The sequence below is a fragment of the Oncorhynchus gorbuscha genome, linkage group LG07 (genome assembly GCF_021184085.1).
Source record: "Oncorhynchus gorbuscha isolate QuinsamMale2020 ecotype Even-year linkage group LG07, OgorEven_v1.0, whole genome shotgun sequence".
NCBI lineage: Eukaryota > Metazoa > Chordata > Actinopteri > Salmoniformes > Salmonidae > Oncorhynchus > Oncorhynchus gorbuscha.
In genome coordinates this window covers 30,462,214-30,480,112 of record NC_060179.1, presented here as the reverse complement: position 1 = coordinate 30,480,112, position 17,899 = coordinate 30,462,214, and the positions used below count along the sequence as shown (strand labels likewise).

Sequence of the window (17,899 nt, the reverse complement as noted above, 5' to 3'; positions counted from 1 at the left end):
CTGCACATGGGGACAAAGATTGTACTTTTTGGAGAAATGTCTTCTGGTCTGATGAAACAAAAATAGAACTGTTTGGCCATAATGACCATCATTATGTTTGGAGGAAAAAGGTGAAGGCTTGCAAGCCTAAGAACACCATCCCAACCGTGACGCACGGGGGTGACAGCATCATGTTGTGGGGGTGCTTTGCTGCAGGAGGGATTGGTGCACTTCTCAAAATACATTTCGTGATGAGGCAGGAAAATTATGTGGATATATTGAAGCAACATCTCAAGACATCAGTTAAAGCTTGGTCGCAAATGGGTCTTCCAAATGGACAATGACCCCAAGCATACTTCTAAAGTTGTGGAAAATGGCTTAAGGACAACAAATTCAAGGTATTGGAGTGGCCATCACAAAGCCCTTACCTCTATCCCATAGAGAATGTGTGGGCAGAACTGAAAAGCGTGTGTGAGCAAGGAGGCCTACAAACCTGACTCAGTTACACCAGCTCTATCAGGAATGGGCCAAAATTCACCCAACTTATTGTGGGAAGCTTGTGGAAGGCAACCTGGGAATGTTTGACCCAAGTTAAACCATTTTTAAGGCAATGCTACCAAATACTAATTGAGTGTATGTAAACCTCTGACCCACTGGGTATGTGATGAAAGAAATAAAAGCTGAAATAAATCATTCTCTCTACTATTATTCTGACATTTCACATTCTTAAAATGAAGTGGTGATCTTAACTGACCCAAGACAGGGAATTTTTACTCTGATTAAATGTCAGGAATTGTGAAAAACGGAGTTTAAATGTAGTTGGCTAAGGTGTGTGTAAACTTCCGACTTCAACTGTGTGTATGTACAGTTGAAGTCAGAAGTTTACATACACCTTAGCAAAAAAAACATTTAAAAGCTCTTGAATGAGTAGGTGTTCTAAAACTATTGTGTGTGTGTGTATCTATATACTAGTCGTGGCTCACCCTATATAACTACTTCTGTACATATACTACTCGACCTTATGTATTCTTCATATATACTACATATACTGTCCATAAATTGACCACTGTTCCATTATTAAAGTGACCAGTGTTTTATGTCTATGTACATAGGCAGCAGCCTCTAAGGTGCAGGGTTTAGTATATGTTTAGATAAATACATGTCTCTGGTTCCAATCTGCTGACTCTATATTAAAAATAGTTTTTTATGGTTAAACAAACTAAGAATAATTCCACTTTTCTTGGGAGCAGGCAGAATGCACTCCTTCTCATTAAGCAGATGGTTATTGGACCATAGTTGTAAACTTTACTAACAGCTCATATCTTGATCTACCAAACTAATCATTTGTAAAATAGCACCAATAGGGACAGTTATTTATGTTTACTCTTCCTTTGGCCTATGACAAGGTGGTGGGGCTCAACTAAAATGTTATTCAATGTTGTATAAACAAGTGTTGAAAATGCCAGGGTCTCACAGCTGCGTTGCATGGCTGCCATCACAAGCCTTCTTCTTCCATGCTGAATGTGCCTGTGGCTTGTCTGCATTGCTAAACCCCTTCTCTTGTTCCCTTTGAGTGTGTGTTCACTGAGAACTCCCATTAGGTTACTGCTGTGGTCCATTTTAACCAGTGAGTCATCATGGGTTCCATAGGGCTTTCTTGCTTTGGATCTCCAGTACTTAACCTTCTCCAAATGGCAACGGGGAACCAACTGTTCACTCTGACCCAAATGGGGATGTCATGAAAATTCTCCCCAAAGCATCTATAATTATCCATCCAGTCATTATTTTTCATATCTGGAGCATATGTGAAAATGTCAATTTACTGATATTTCAAAACATTTAGGGTACTATCAAAATATTGATGTGTTAAGCTACTGAGCTATAACGTGACGAAATCTGTCAATGTGCTCTTGAGCAAGGCACTTAACACTAATTTGCTCCAGTGCTGCCATACTACTATGGCTGACCTTGTGAAACAACACATTTCAAGGCCTCTATCTGGTGTGTGACAATAAAACATATTTTTGTTATATAATCATTGTATTTGGTAGGCTATATGTTTTGTATATTGAGGAAATCAGAGTTATAGTCTAATACAAATGGTGTCACCAAAGCATTGTTATCTTACTCATGATAAGGCACAGTAAGATGCATTTATTTTCTCCGTATTTGGGCATATCTCAAGAATGTTTACGTAGCAAAGGAGTGTTTTGAGGAAACCCCATTAACTTCAATGGAGGGTATACCCAAGTAAAATTGAACTGATTTACAAGCATTAAATCAAGTTATGTATAGTCAAAGCAAAGTACATTAACTAAATATCTAAAAAATATAATTGTTTTGTTATACTGTTTAAAAATAATTGAAATCAAATAAAAATGATTTAGAAATTCTAAATTCCTCCCCATTTTCTGAAAATAGTTTGGTCTGTAGTTCCTGTGCGGAAACATTTAAGGAAGTTAGGGCGGTGGTTGTGAGAGGGCAGCACGGGCTAACTGACTATCCAGCTTTTCGGGAATCAGGTAGCTAGGTCTAATATTTGCTTATTTGAACGTAGAAGCGTTATTTCACTTGCTAATCCCACACTACTATTGAAGTGTCGGCAGTACAGCTTGAAATGTATACGCTACAATGGTTTTCATATGGATGTATTTGTTTGCTGGATGCTTTAGCTAGCGGAGTCAGCAGGCTAGCTAAATAAGCTAACAGTCGGCTTGTTAACTGCCAAGATCACAGTATTTCCTGAAGGGGGGGGTGCGGTTCTAACTAGCAAGTTAAAATTGTTTTAAGTTGCATCAAGAGATCGCACGCTAGATACCTGTGTATTATAACGAGATGTGCCAAAACAAAATACATTATCCACCTAGCGAGCATTCTGGCATTCGTAATGTTTTTATCGTCTCAATGTCGCTAACGTCATCTTTCTCGTAACTTTATCATAGACATTCCACATTTTGGTCAATTTAAATGTGTGCTGTATGTTCATTTATACGGTATTGTTTGCGTTGATAGTAGCAACAGCTGGCAGCTAGATTCATCTCTTTTTATAGGCCCCATTGTCCATTCATGACGTAGTATCGCTAACTAAAAGTTGTCTTTTCACTCAATTATTTCTCAAAGTATGGAATTTCAATTGGTGTTCGTAGATAGTTTATCGTACCGCTACTGGCATGTGGTTAATGTTAGCTAACATGTATCAGATTGAATTTAAGTCTGAATTCAGTCACCTAGTGTTGCGCAACCTCAAATTAGATCACTAAACCGGTCTTATCCTGTGCTGTTGCTATAATAGTTAGTCAATGGTGTGGACCACTGGATCCATCTATTACTAGCTAGGTAGGAGGCTTATTATTGAAGCAGTGGCCCTCTCTCAGAATGAGGTTGTTGAACTTGCCAGAATTTTTTTCTCTCACGTCACTAGTTTTTCCTATCTCGTGTTAAGAGAACTAGAACAGCCTTCAACAGCAGTATAACATTTCCATTTATAGTGTAGTGAGGACACCTCTCCAGGGATTATTTTCCAGTCTGAATTAGATTAGCCCATAACCAAGGGAAGCTGGGCGTAACTGGTCAAATCTTATTTTGGGTAATTGCATGAGCCAGTAACTGCTGCTCTCAATGTTTTTCATAACCTAAGTATAATAAGATGTTGTCCAAGGAACTGAGCTTCATTGACATCCAAACACTATTTCTAAGTCTGCTTTGAAATGGTAAATGTAAAGTGATTTGGGATATTATAGATCTGTGGCTGCTGACTTCAGGAAGATGCTCTTTTGACCCTTACAGGTAAACTCACAACAGCCAAAATGTCGAGCAAAAGGGCAAAGGGAAAGACCACCAAGAAGCGCCCCCAGCGTGCTACTAGCAATGTGTTCGCTATGTTTGACCAGTCTCAGATCCAGGAGTTCAAGGAGGCCTTTAACATGATTGACCAGAACCGTGATGGGTTTGTCGACAAGGAGGATCTGCATGACATGCTAGCCTCACTGGGTGGGTATCTTAGCTTGTCCCTGAAACACCCTTCTGCTGAAATCAGCCCATTTTTTTCTCTTGGACTTTGTTTAATTCACTCAATTTGAAACAGAGGCACTGAATGATTTCCAGAGTGGTATACTATGACGCAAGCTAGATCTATTCAGGCTTTTATAAAGCTAGGCTGCTTCACATTCCAGGTCGGGCTTCATCTGTACTACGACTGGATATTGCTCGTCCGCCTGTCGTTAACTCTAACATGCTAGTTGAACGCCAAACTGTTGCTCTAAATTTAAAAAAGTTCTCAAATTCAGCAGGTTATGGTATGAAATGGGGTTTTAAAAATGCAGTCTTGTTGCGTTATGGCCATAAACCTATGATCCAGAGATGTGTTTTGAAACCTCTAACCCTGGCAATTTTACTGTTAAACTCGTGAGTACACTGGCTGCCAGTCTTGACTTGACTGGGAACTGCAGTCTGGTTGATTTCGGCTGTCAGTTTCCCTTTCGCAAAATGCTGTCTTGACGACATAGTTTAGAAAGCAAATACTCTAATATGATGGCTGTCTTATGACATTTGATGAAATATTCAATCGTTAGTCTTCCTTAAATGAAGGATGATGACAGTCTTAATGAGCGGGAGGATATCTGATGTCATTGGTCCTCCAACTTGTGACCCAGACACTTGATTCAGGAGAAATGGAGTTAGCTGTGAGTTAGCCTGCCCCGGAGCAGGTTAGTTGTGAAGGATTCATTGCCATAGAAATATACCTGGCTGAAAGGTGAGCCACATTCGTGGTACCGGTTATCCAGAGCTGACCGAAATTACCTCGCAAACTCCAACCCGATTTGAAGTATGGTGCTCGGGTATCTCTTGAGTGTTTATTAGGCTGTTAAGCTCTCCCTTCCATGGTTATCTTGATCAAGTGTTTGACAGAGTAAGGCAGAGCGCAGTTGTCTCTTTTTATTGGGGTTGGGTGTGTTTTCCAGCTAGTGTTAGTGTTTCAATAGAATACCAGTCATGCATTAGTAAAGAGCAGGCCGTTTCCCATCAAAATTCCCTACACCCTGTTCCCATTGTTTTATACACTTGAAACCATTTATGCCAATGTTGTAAAACGAGGTTACTGTGAACAGGGAGTTGCAGTCTGTTCTAATGTGGCACTTTGATTCTTTCTCAGGGAAGAACCCGTCTGATGAGTACCTGGAGGCTATGATGACTGAAGCTCCTGGGCCCATCAACTTCACCATGTTCCTCACCATGTTTGGTGAAAAGCTCAACGGCACGGACCCTGAGGACGTAATCAGAAATGCTTTTGCCTGCTTCGACGAAGAGGGTACAGGTAAGGTCTTTGAGGAAAAGTTTAGGGAATTAGCCTAATGGCAATGATGTCATGTTGGTCTCTGTGGCTGTATAGATAATGCTGTTTTTAGATGCTGATAATGGATGCCAGTGTTGTGTAGAGAACAAAGTTCCTGAGTTGTTTGCTTTTCAAGATATCCCTAATCTCTGACTCAGCTGGATAGACTGGACTAGCTTTTGAGAGCGTAACATGGGCTGTTCCAATAACAGCTGGACCTGTGGGTTAAACCATAGCTCCTAGGGGTTTAGGCTGAAATAAATATGAAATGGGTCCATATGGGAAATTCATGCTTACACAAATACACAGCACACTTTATTTCCTTGACAGGATCGTTACCCCAACTTCCTTTCAAAATACCACCCTTGAGCGGGCTACATATTCCTTAAATGGATTGTAAATACAAAGATGCTTTCTGTGAACTTTGCTCAAATGTGTTCAGGTTGCTTTGTTTGCGCAGATCTTTTCAGAAACAGCTGATGGGTTGGGTGTGACTCAACAAATACTTTACTCGTGCATACCCGCCTGGGGAAAGTACCATGGGCATTTTCGCATACCTTTCTGTCACCCTCTGTCCTTAGGTGTCATCCAGGAGGAATACCTCAGAGAGCTGCTGACCACCATGGGTGACCGCTTCACAGATGAGGAAGTGGACGAGCTCTTCAGGGAGGCACCCATTGACAAAAAGAGCAACTTCAACTATGTGGAGTTCACGCGCATCCTAAAACACGGAGCCAAGGATAAGGACGATTAAGACCACAACCATGACAGTCATATTATGGTTTCTCTCTGGCCCCTCTTCTCCTTTACACCCAGCTAGACCATCTTGCTGCATGTCTCTGCTCTATAAAACCCATGTTAAGCAAGGTGAAACCACTGCTATCAACCATACCTGGGTCATTCCACCAATTCAATGCCTTTTGAAAAGTCTAACTTGGTAAAAGGAAGCAATTTTCTGTCAAGGCCTCTTGTTCATCTTTAAGTTTTTCATATGATTAAGCATTACTATAGTAACAGGGCTGACTATTTCCTCTTAAATCACATTTTCATTGGGAATGCAAGCTTGTGTGCAACAGGGAGTGGCAATTGAATGACAATTGTTTAAATCTGTGTCATAGGGTTGATGTGTTATGCCCCACCCGTTCAATGTTTCTTTAGAAAATAATATTTGAAGAGTAATGGTTAAAATGAGCATTCACATCACAGGGTTTACCTTAAATGAGGGACAAGTGTAAATGATTTACTAATCACATGAAATGAAAGATCTTCAAATGACTGTCAAAGCAACAAAATAAATGGTGCTTTACAATGATGGTGACATTTTGGTGTTAAGTGGGTTTAAAAAAAGTTGGTGTGCATGGTGGGACACGTCAAAGTACTGACTCTTGGCACTTTAGCTAGTCTTCATATAAAAACTCAGATTTATTATTCTCCATGTGGTCTATATTAAAGGGCACTTTTAAAATGCACTATTGGTTCACAAATTCGACTCAAATTATCAAAGGGACGTGAAAGGCACTCTTGTGGAAGGACCCAGCTGTGAGCTCCCATTTCAGCATTGCCAGATTTGGAATCTGTATTAAATGTGGCTAGCTGGTGATTGACGATCCAAACATGGTACTGGTCTGTGACATCAATGATGGCAACTGCATCTCGACGCAAGTGCCTCAAATGGCCTGGTCTAGCTGAATTTTTACATTTTATAATAAATATAAGCTTTATAAATAAAGTACTCAACTTGTATTCTCCATTCTTGACCCTGTTTAAATGATTTGGCTGAAATAAACATTACGTTGTCTGACTGTGGATTTGTCTAGTATGCTGATGGTTCCCTTGTTCTGCGGTCTGCCTGTGCAACCCTGAGGCTGTTATGTCACCATTATTCATTCCACCTAGTGTGTATGGTTTGTATGTCAAAGACTGAGCACCAGCTACTTTGACAGGATTTGTTTTCAATGCCTACATACTGTTCAAATCAATGGGGGGAAATATACAGTATCAATGCAAAAACTGCAATAAACCACGTTAATTCAGAGGAATCCGAGTAGTATGACCTCAACCTGATTTTTGCCTCAAATGTAGGTCAAATCATGGGGGGTCCACTTTGAATGCGCAGTTAAACTTTTTCAGTGTACTTATCCCCATCGATACTTTTAGTCAATCAAGGATATGCAGGATTTTCTGAATTTTTAATATCACCAACACACTCGGTACAGTTAGTTTAACATTTAACAAATGGTTTACAGCGCGTTCTAGTGGCGTTGTAAAACAGATATACCCACCCTATTAGTTTACAACGGGGCCAATCACGAATGAGCACCTTCGTTACCGAACCACGCTTTACCGGTGGGTGGATTTTACTTTTTTTGTCAGTACGTCCTGTTCCACGAAAGGTAATCTGTACCTAGTACTCTTCTTGCGAACTGTTTAGTTTAAAATAAGTAAATGTATCATTTCAATGCCTCCGTTGTAGGACATTGTCACGTTTAATAGTTATCTATTGTATTGCCCATAATATAACATGAACTTCCGCTTTGCAGCTAGCTAGCTAAATTGTTCACTAGAACGTATACAGCCTTCGTTTTTGTAGCAGGTTAGGATAATTAAGGTAGCAGATTATGATGATTAACGTATTAGGTTAGGATAATTGTTAAGGTTATGAAAATGTTTGGGGTTATAGTTTGCTAAAATGCAATACAGTATAAACTTTTGACGTTCATTTGACAATCTGTACCCCTTCTAGCCATGACTGCTAGCTAACACAAGGGCAAAATGACATTTTGTGCTCTCTGGTGGTTTGCACTGCATTAGTTCGCAAAATGCTGACCTTTTGAATTGATTTTCTTAATGTAAGGCTAGGACGTGGTATGCGTAGTTCGCATATGCTGTGTGCAGTCGCTGGTTTGATAACCACCAGCAAGCCAAGGTTACTTCATTTTTTTTCTTCTATCTTTTATTTAAGTAGGGTTTAGAACAAATTCTTATTTTCAATGACGACCTGGGTTAACTGCCTTGTTCAGGGGCAGAACGACAGATGTTTACCTTGTCAGCTCTGGGATTGTCACGATCTAGCAACCTTTCGGTTACTTGTCCAACGCTCTAACCACTACATCTAACCACTAACCACTACCTGCCGCCCCACAATTAGCAAGCTAACATAAAAATGAATGGGACATTCCATGGAAACCATCTTGCGATCCATCTTACTGCGGTGATTATTGTCAACTGAAACCGCCCATTAGGTCAACTTAGTTACCAGAACTTTGTAGGCTTAGCTAACCATCTGCTCCTATGCTCATACAGGTTTGAACTGCCTATTGAATCCTGGAACAGAGCCATGGCTTTAAAGGTGATCAAGAGGCTTCAACTTCTCAGGCAGACAGGGGCACACCTCTGTCCTCCAGGCGAGCTGAGTCGCACCAGACTCCTGAGTATTCCGATAGGGGAGCCCATGTGTATGGCGTGTCTATGGACCTCAGCGGACCGCTGTATCCAGAGGCAGGGCTGTCGGAAACTCAGTCAGCCAGACTGTGGGAGGATGAGTTTGTCCACCATTACCAAGGACCCTTTCTACACCACTGGGTCAGTCAGCCTCCACAAAGACTCAGTCCCCAGGTTCCGTCTGAGTCAGCTGCACCGGCCCACTGATGCAGAGGAGAAGGCCTTCCATGACCGCCTGGTTAGCTGCTCTTCCTCCAGACAGGTGCTGAGACTCCTCCGCACGGTGGAGATTATGTCTGACACCATGGCAGCTGCAGCTCTGCACCGCGTGGCTGACATAGAGCAGGATGGCATCTCCCTGAAGGACCCCAAAGTGCTGGAAGAGGACACTCTCAGGGCCCTGTGCTGCCAGCTGGAGCGGGACTCTGGGCGTCTGACGGAGGCCGGGTTGGTTTCTGCCCTGCTGGCCTGCACACGCCTCTATGTGGACCCCTGGAGCACGCTGGTGGTTCGGCTGGTGTCAGAGAGCCAGGAGCGGCTGGACAGGGGCCAGATGAGTGTGGGCCAGCTGTGCACCCTGGGCCAGGCCCTGCTGGCGCTGGAGGGCCCTGGCTGTGGGATGCTGGAGCAGCTGATGGTGCAGTTACAGAGGCAGGGGCCTGGTCAGTGGAGCCTGGTAGAACTCACTGCAGTATACAGACTGCTGCAGGCTGGAGTAGGGGAGGAGGGTCGCTACCAGGACCTCCTAAACGCTATGCACACCTACACTGTGTCAGTCACCTCACGTATGGACCCCCCTGCTATCAGCAGCGTGCTTAGTGCTTTGGTGGTCCTGAACCAGACCCAGGCCATGCCCCTGGTTATTAGCCTCTGTAAGCAGGCGGTCAGGCACATACCCAACTTCAGAGACGAGGAGCTGGGTCTAGTGCTCGGGGCGCTCATGCACTTTGGCCACAGCGACCACTTCTTGGTGGAGGCCATGGAGAGGCATGTGCCCAAGATGACGTTCACGTCCCACCCAGAGACAGTGACCAAGGTGATGCAGTATTTTGGGCGTCGGAACATCCTGTCGCTGCCAGTGTTTGACGCGGTGGCAGAGAGCTTTGTGTACCGGGCAGACGAATACAGCACCAGCCAAGTGGCCAGGCAGATCATGCCATTCGGGAAGCTGGGCTACCTGCCGCCCAACGCCGGGGAGGTGTTCCGGAAGGTGGAGGCCATCCTGCACGCACGCTTCTCTCACTTCCAGCCCCGGACACTCCTCAACCTGCTGCATTCCTGCATCCTGGTAGAGCGGTTCCCTGTCAACTTTGTGTCCAAGGTCTTCAACCGCTACTTCCTCCAGCAACTACAAGGTAATGCAGCCTTAGTAAATTAGCCCACGCTTATTTTACTACTCTCCATACTTATATCGGCACAGTTTATTTGGTTAATCAATTGGACGGCCTTTGATTAATACTTTTTAAATGAATTTGTGTTCCAGAGCAAGGCTCAGGGGTTGACCGGATTGTTCTGGCACAACTGACCCAACTCTACATGACTGTGAAGCTTGAATGCCCTTTCTATGAGGTAGGCTAACGAGTTAGTACAATTCAATGTTCGCATGTCAACATCCTAGCACACTATCCTCCGATTCACCCTTAACACCCTGTTTTAAACCCAGGGTCCGAGGCTCCTTCCTAAGTACCGTGTCAAGTCTTTCCTAACTCCTGGTCGGTCTCTGGAGACACCGGTTGACGGACACCTCTACAACTATGTGAAAACTGGCCTGGTGGATCTACTAGGGGCCCGCACCTACTTCGCTTCCAGAGTCCTCACTCCATACTGCTACACGCTAGGTAACGTACAGACACAACACCGCTAACCTTTCATTCAAAGCTTCAGACATCCATATACTGAAAATGAAAGGTGCAAAGACAAATCCGGCCTCTGTTTGTAATTTCAGATGTGGAAATAAAGCTTGACGAGGAAGGATATGTATTGCCTGCCAGTCAAATCGATGATATCTACAAGAGGTGTAAAACAATACATTTAAACCATGAAATTCATAAACGTAGGTGATAAAATTGTTGTACTATAGCGATTTTATTCACTCTTGTGTACTTGCAGGATAGCAGTTTGCGTCGACGGCCACAAGAGGTTCACTGTGAACACAAGACAGCTGCTAGGGAAAGAGGCCATCAAGCAGCGGCACCTGAGGCTTCTGGGATACGAAGTTGTTCAGGTCAGAAATTCACTCTGCAACCTTTGTTCCGTTTTCCATCTGCTGTAAATTTTGATTTCAGCCCCTCTGCTAATGTCCTGTCAAGAGCATATCCGTATTCACTCAGATCTTCTGTTTTTGCTCTGTGCTCCATTTGTTACTAATAGTCTTGTTTTTTTCCAGATTCCTTACTATGAATTTGAAAATCTTTGGAACAAGACTGAGGTTGTTGAATACCTTCACAAGAAGATCTTCCCCCTCAGCTATAGGCTCAGTTGGTGATGACCGTCTCAAACAAGGGCTTTGTTGCTGTGGTTGTCATAAAACTATACAGTTTGGGCACTGTTTTTACATTTACATTTACATTTAAGTCATTTAGCAGACGCTCTTATCCAGAGCGACTTACAAATTGGTGCATTCACCTTATGACATCCAGTGGGACAGTCACTTAACAATAGTGCATCTAAAACTTAGGGGGGGTGAGAGGGATTACTTATCCTATCCTAGGTATTCCTTAAAGAGGTGGGGTTTCAGGTGTCTCCGGAAGGTGGTGATTGACTCCGCTGTCCTGGCGTCGTGAGGGAGTTTGTTCCACCATTTTTCTAAGGGTCTGTAATCAGGGCTCTCCAAACCTGATCCCGGAGAGCTACCTTCCTGTAGGTTTTCACTTCAACCCCAGTTGTAACTTACCTGATTCAGCTTACTAACAAGCTAATAATTAGAATCAGTGAACCTAGAGGACAGTAGTTCTCCAGGAACAGGTTTGGAGAGCCCTCGTCTAAATGCTCCATTGTCCAACATTTGTACACGAAGAGAAAGCATATCATTCAACTACATGAATACTTTCAGAAATGTATTTATTGCATTTGAGCGATTGTAATTCTACACGCTACTAGTGTTCTATTGTATAATTAAATGACTTATTTAGTCCTGTCTCCTTCCTTTGTTTAAAAAAATACAACAAAACATATGCCTGATTTATAACTAATCCACCATTACCATCTTTTGAAATATATTATATTTATTGGTAGTTGGCAACACAGTGCTGCAGGAGAAGTTAGAACCAAATACCAAGAAACACCTTGGAGAAAAAAAAACATTTGTTCAAGAATTAATAGCATAGCTGATGCATCACCATGGATTCTCTTCAAAAGCTAAGGCGGGTTGAGTCTTGTTTACCACCACGTAATAATGCATCAGTCGGATATACACTGTAAAAAGGCTATGATACATTAAAAAAACAAACAGTTGGGAGAATTGCCATTGGTTCATGCCTGCTGTCTATCCATTATGTGGCAGGGATCTGTGGTAGTCCAAATTCATCCACCAGAACTCCATCCTGAAAAACATATGCACAATAAATGACATTTTATTAGGAAACATCTAAATGAGATCATAAAAGTGTCTTCAATGCAATTTCCTAAAAAAACAAACAACCCTTTGAACAAGGCAGCTGTACTGGTAACAGTAATGTTTGCCAGTGATCCACTACCAAACATGGTCAGAGAGATATGTACCCGGTTTGTTGCCCTGTCACTGTGTATTCCTTCTGGGATGGAGGGGGCAGTGCTGGCCTCATCCAGGTAGGAGCTGTCATCATCTAGCAGCAGCTCATCTCCCAGGGCATCCAGCTCTGGGAACACACACAGCCATTGATGCACAGTTATTACATGCATCCAATTGATGTAAGGACTTTATTGACTGCTGTTGTATCACTGGGCTGGAGTGAACAAAACTTCTCTAGTGTGGTGAGAAATTATGCCATCTATTGATATATAGCAGTGTTTTAATATAGATCTAGTCTACTGGAGCAAAACCAACTGTTGTAACATAAGTGTCAGTGTATTGTCTTCCTTGTGGCTGTGTCATACTCTCACAGTACTGACCTGCTTCAAGGTCATCGTCATCGATCTCTGGCGTCCCGTAGCTTCTACTCATCGCCTCCTGCACCTCGTTGGCGTCCTCCATCATGTCCTCCAGCTGGTCCTGGAGATCCTGCATCAGGAACACAAAGAGCTCTTAACCCAAACGTCCGTCATTCTCATTACCCAATGGGCCATCCTCACTGAAACCCCACATTCACTTAACCTGGGTGAACACAAACCAGATAACTTGAATATATTGAGTAGCCAAATAGAAGACAACCGGCTTACCTCAATCTGATCGATCTTCACATTCTTGTATGCCGCCTTCATCTCTTTGGCTCCAATTTTCATAGCATCCACCTATAATGCAATGTTAGACATGTTTACCCAGAGAGCTATGACAGTAAATTGTAAGTGCTACAGTCATTACTGATCCATCTTACTGTTGTTTTTGTGTCTTTGAGAGTTTGTATTGTGTAGTTGGCCTGTTCCATGTTGAAGGACTGCTGTGTGAGGTTATCTCTCTGGCCCTCATACCTGAAAAACATCACAATTCAAATGATAACCTCTATTAATTAAGACGTTATGATGTGCTCATGTGACTATGGTTTACAGCTCACTATGTGGTTCATCATTGTGACACTGTGACGTTGGTCCTGACTGATTGGAGGCGTTTCAGGCATTGGCAGACTGCTTTCATAAGTGACTCACATTCTCTTCTGCTTCAGCACTCTCATTGCCTTCTGCTTGACCATGTTCTGATGGAAACATCATTTACACAACATCAAGCATAAATACTGGTATACTGTACATTTATAATGTTCCAAACAAGTGGAACTGTAGAGGGAGGATGCAGACTATTTTGATTAAAATAGGCTATATGTCCCAAATTATTGCACAACTTATAGCTGAATATGATCCACTAGTGCTAGCGATCCTCAGGAACAACCACACAAACGTGACAGGAAAGAAAGGGCAACTAACGATGTAATGGAATGATGCAAAATGTAAGGAAACTGACACTACAGTTATAAATGTATGTGGGTATAACTGGCGGTGGCTAATATTTAACACGATACAAATTGTAAACACTCAAATTAGTATGATATGTTACGTTTGGTATGGTTACATCATACATTTTGCAAATTCATAAAATATTGTACTTTTTTCAAATTCATAACATATAATATGAATTGTAATTAGTAACATCTCGTACAAAACGGGTGATCAAAATCCACAAACTAATACATACCATACTAAATGTAACATATCATACTAAATGGCATTTATCGGATTTACGTACATAATAATACGAAATGCTCTGAGACCAGGTTGGTATAATAAATGACTGACTGACTGGTAAACATATTTACTATCCCAGTCTGCTTCACTCAGTGCAGGCCTTCACGCTTACTTTTGAAGGACCGTCTCTCATCTTCTTCATCTGATCCTTGTACTTGACCAGTTCAACATCTAGTCTGGCAATCTTCTTGTCAACAGACTCCGCTCGTGAGTCAACCTTAAGAAGAGAGTAAGAGTAACGAGTTAGCCAGGCAGACTCTTTTCATAACACATAGGTGCTTTTAGCAACGTGGGTGCATTTGCATACAATAGCGTTGCTTTCAATTGTATTGGGTTGCACGAAAAATACAATAACATTTCCAGTTACTGTGCCGGTGGGCAGGGCGGTTGGTCATTACGACGGAGGGAATTTGAGTCAAAATATCTAAAGATAACAATAATCCAGGGTTTCCCAAACTCTGTCCCCGGGACCCCAAGGGGTGCACGTTTTGGTTTTTGCCTTAGCACTACACAGCCAATTCAAACAATCATCAAGCTTTGATCATTTCAATCAGCTGTTTAGTGTTAGTGTAAAAACCAAAACGTGCACCCCTTGGGGTCCCTAGAAACAGTTTGGGAAATGCTGCACTAACCTGTTGTAGACCCACTTCCTCTCTGCTTACCTCATGTCAAAATTTAAAAAAGTCCCCCAAAAGTGATTTATTTTTTGTCCACATATGGCTTGTGCAGGACTTATTTTGACATGAGGTAAGCAGAGACCCACGTTTAGAAAGTCTTTAATAATACTATCCCTTAGATATTTTGTAAAGTTGAAATGGAATTATAAAGCAACATTATTGTATGTTAATTACCCCCGTTGCCAAAAGCAGTGCATTCGAAAACTACTCAGACCCCTCGACTTTTTCCACATTACAGCCTTATTCTAAAATGGATTAAATGAAGAAAAAAAATCCTCAGCAATCTATACACACAATATCCCATAATGACGAAGTAAAAACATATACATATTTTTACTTTTGCAAATAAATAAAACAGAAATATCTTATTTACATAGATATTCAAGAACCTTTGCTATGAGACTCAAAATTGCGCTCAGGTACATCCTGTTTCCATTGATCATCCTTGAGATGTTTCTACAACTTGATTTGAGTCCACCTGTGGTAAATTCAATTGATTGGACATGATTTGGAAAGGCTCACAACTGTCTATACAAAGGTCCCACAGTTGACAGGTCAGAGCAAAAACCAAGCTATGAGGTCGAAGGAATTGTCTGAGACAGGATTGTGTCGAGGCACAGATCTGGGGAAGGGTATCAAAACCTTTCTGCAGCATTAATGGTTCAAGAACACAGTGGTCGAAGTTTGGAACCACCAAGACTCTTCCTAGAGTTGGCCGCCCGGCCAAACTGAGCAATCGGGAGAGAAGGGTGGTCATTGACAGAACTCTAGAGTTCCTCAGTGGAGATGAAAGAAACTTCCAGAAGTACAACCATCTCTGCAGCACTCCACCAATCCGGCCTTTATGATAGATTGGCCAGACTGAAGCCACTCCTCAGTAAAAGGCATATGGTGGCCTGCTTGGAGTTTGCCAAAAGGCAACTAAAGAGAAACAAGATTCTCTGGTCTGATGAAACCAAGATTGAACTCTTTGGCCTGAATGCCAAGCGTCACGTCTGGAGGAAACCTGGCACCATCCCTACGGTGAAGCATGGTGGTGGCGGTATTATGCTGTGGGGATGTTATTCAGAGGCAGAGGGGACAATTTAATTCATTTTAGAATAAGGCTGTAACATAACAAAGTGTTAAGTCAAGGGGTCTGTATACATTCCGAATGCGCTGTACCTCAACTCTTTTGTTTGAGTCTGAAGTCATTGTAATAACATTTTGTGGTATCAGAAAGTTATTAAAATACATGTGAGTTATTATAATAATCATACCTTCTATTTTGACCTTCAATGGCACTAGCTAAATAGCATTGTTCAAACCTGTAAAACTGGTTGGTTGGAAAAACACCTTTTAGCCAGTGGTTCCCAACCTTGTTTCGGTGACTCTACCACCAAATGAATTTGGCGCTGCCCCGAGTACCACTGGAGTACCCCTGAAGTACCCCCTCATGTGCATTTGACCAAAAAGGATTTGGTCTCATGAGTCTTCAGTACCCCTGGTTGGGAATCATTGTTTTAGCCTACAGTGGAAAACCAACATCACCTTACTGTACTTTTGTCAACTGGCCATCTAGATAATTAGGCAAGTTAGCGTAGTAACTACGACAATATTACAATGCTAATCAAACTAACTTACAACAACACGCTGAAAAGTACGTAGCTAAACAGTATTCTATAAGCTATAGGTATCAAATGGGCTGTCATGCAGGACAACTCTCCCATTATTTCTAGAACAATCAGATGTCAGCTAGCTAGCCAGCAAGCAAAGTTCTTTTGTTTGTTTGTCAAAGACACTGCTCTGATTAAGTTATTTCCATATACTTACATTTCCTATACAGTCCGTTAGATTTGGTGGTGGTCCCTTCGGTTTTCCTCGACCAAAAATACGGTTCATTCTGAAATAAATAACCAATAACTCAAAACAACAAAGAATCTATCTGCCCGTCAAAATAAGGCAAACCCGGAAGCAACATTGAGCTGACGTCACATGATTTAATTATACAAAAATCTTCCACCGCCCTACAGCAGGAATGTGGTGCTAAATATTATTTTATTTAGTTACATTCTCAAGTCATGTCATTTATAACAAACACTTAAAGACGAACATATAGAAATATAGATTTTTTTGGGTGGTTTACTGAGAGGCAAGAGGTCAATCAAGAAATGTGCAATCTTTGTATTTATTTTTGCCATATCACAATCTGCTGGATGGTTGATTGAGTAGTACATGTGCAGCATAAAATAGACTAGGCCTGCTAAATATATATGTTAGGAAATTTAACAGATTAAAATGTAAGGATAAAGAGATTAATAACAATAAAACATGTTGAAATTAACAAACAAAAAGTTGTTTTTAATTGAGAAAAGATAGCAATACAGTAGTTGTTATTCAGTATAGGCTACATCATGTTACCTGATGAAATTGCTGTACAATAGGATCTTGTTGCCATCTAATGCACATTCAAATGTCATAATCAACACTGCAGAGCTCTCCCTGTCCTCTGCCGTGCCCTGATTGTAATTACTGCCGAAGATATCTGGTTATGTGCATGTACACTCTGGCCCATCTACTGTTGCTAGCCACAACTCTGACTTTTGCTCTGATATCTGTTCCACTGATTTCTGCTCTCGTAAAAACATGGGTTTTCTGCACCTTAACACAAGAAGCTTATTACCTAAAATGGATCAATTGAAAGTGTGGGTTCACAGCTCGAATCCAGACGTGGTTAAGAAAGAGTGTTTTGAACACTGATGTTAACCTTTCTGGTTAGAACCTTTTTTGGAAAGACAGATCTTCCAAAGCTAGTGGAGTTGCAATCTTTACCAAGGAACACCGTCAGTGCTCGGTTGTCTCCACCAAATCTGTTCCCAAACTATTTAATTTGCTGGTTTTAAGCATTGCACTTTCAAATAGCTCTTTGTTGACTGTTGCTAAGTGTTATCATCAACCATCAGCACCGGCCTGTACCCTAAATGCCCTAAGCTCTCTCCTGGCCCCTTACACTAAGTCTGAATTTGTCCTGTTAGGTGACATAAACTGGGACATGCTTATATTACCTGACCAAGTCCTAAAGCAATGGAACTCCCTAAATCTTTCTCAGATTATTACCAAT

General features: G+C 41.9%; 3 protein-coding genes across 6 annotated transcripts; 2 read left to right on the top strand and 1 right to left on the bottom strand.

Moving 5' to 3' along the window:
• Positions 1–2,405: 2,405 nt before the first annotated feature.
• On the top strand, positions 2,406–7,117 carry myl12.1 (myosin, light chain 12, genome duplicate 1). Its single transcript, XM_046356145.1, has 4 exons — positions 2,406–2,501; positions 3,766–3,969; positions 5,132–5,293; positions 5,893–7,117. The coding sequence occupies exons 2-4, from the start codon at positions 3,786–3,788 to the stop codon at positions 6,063–6,065; spliced, it is 519 nt and encodes a 172-aa protein (XP_046212101.1). The 5' UTR covers positions 2,406–2,501; positions 3,766–3,785; the 3' UTR covers positions 6,066–7,117.
• Positions 7,118–7,612: 495 nt separating this feature from the next.
• Positions 7,613–11,425, top strand: fastkd3 (FAST kinase domains 3). Of its 4 annotated transcripts, none has more exons than XM_046356140.1 (7): positions 7,613–7,657; positions 8,615–10,107; positions 10,236–10,321; positions 10,416–10,590; positions 10,698–10,767; positions 10,862–10,976; positions 11,139–11,425. In XM_046356140.1, the coding sequence occupies exons 2-7, from the start codon at positions 8,649–8,651 to the stop codon at positions 11,235–11,237; spliced, it is 2,004 nt and encodes a 667-aa protein (XP_046212096.1). In that variant the 5' UTR covers positions 7,613–7,657; positions 8,615–8,648; the 3' UTR covers positions 11,238–11,425. The 4 variants fall into 4 exon arrangements, with proteins under 4 accessions (XP_046212096.1, XP_046212095.1, XP_046212093.1 ...); XM_046356139.1 differs by having other exon boundaries at positions 7,618–7,704; XM_046356137.1 differs by lacking the exon at positions 7,613–7,657 and adding an exon at positions 7,743–8,237.
• Positions 11,426–11,795: 370 nt separating this feature from the next.
• On the bottom strand, positions 11,796–16,760 carry LOC124039780 (charged multivesicular body protein 5-like). Its single transcript, XM_046356144.1, has 8 exons — positions 16,612–16,760; positions 14,235–14,339; positions 13,532–13,578; positions 13,264–13,357; positions 13,109–13,180; positions 12,842–12,950; positions 12,473–12,588; positions 11,796–12,294 (listed from the first exon to the last, which is right to left on the bottom strand). Exons 1-8 carry the CDS (start codon positions 16,678–16,680, stop codon positions 12,244–12,246), a joined length of 663 nt encoding a protein of 220 aa, XP_046212100.1. The 5' UTR covers positions 16,681–16,760; the 3' UTR covers positions 11,796–12,243.
• Between the last annotated feature and the right edge of the window lie 1,139 nt (positions 16,761–17,899).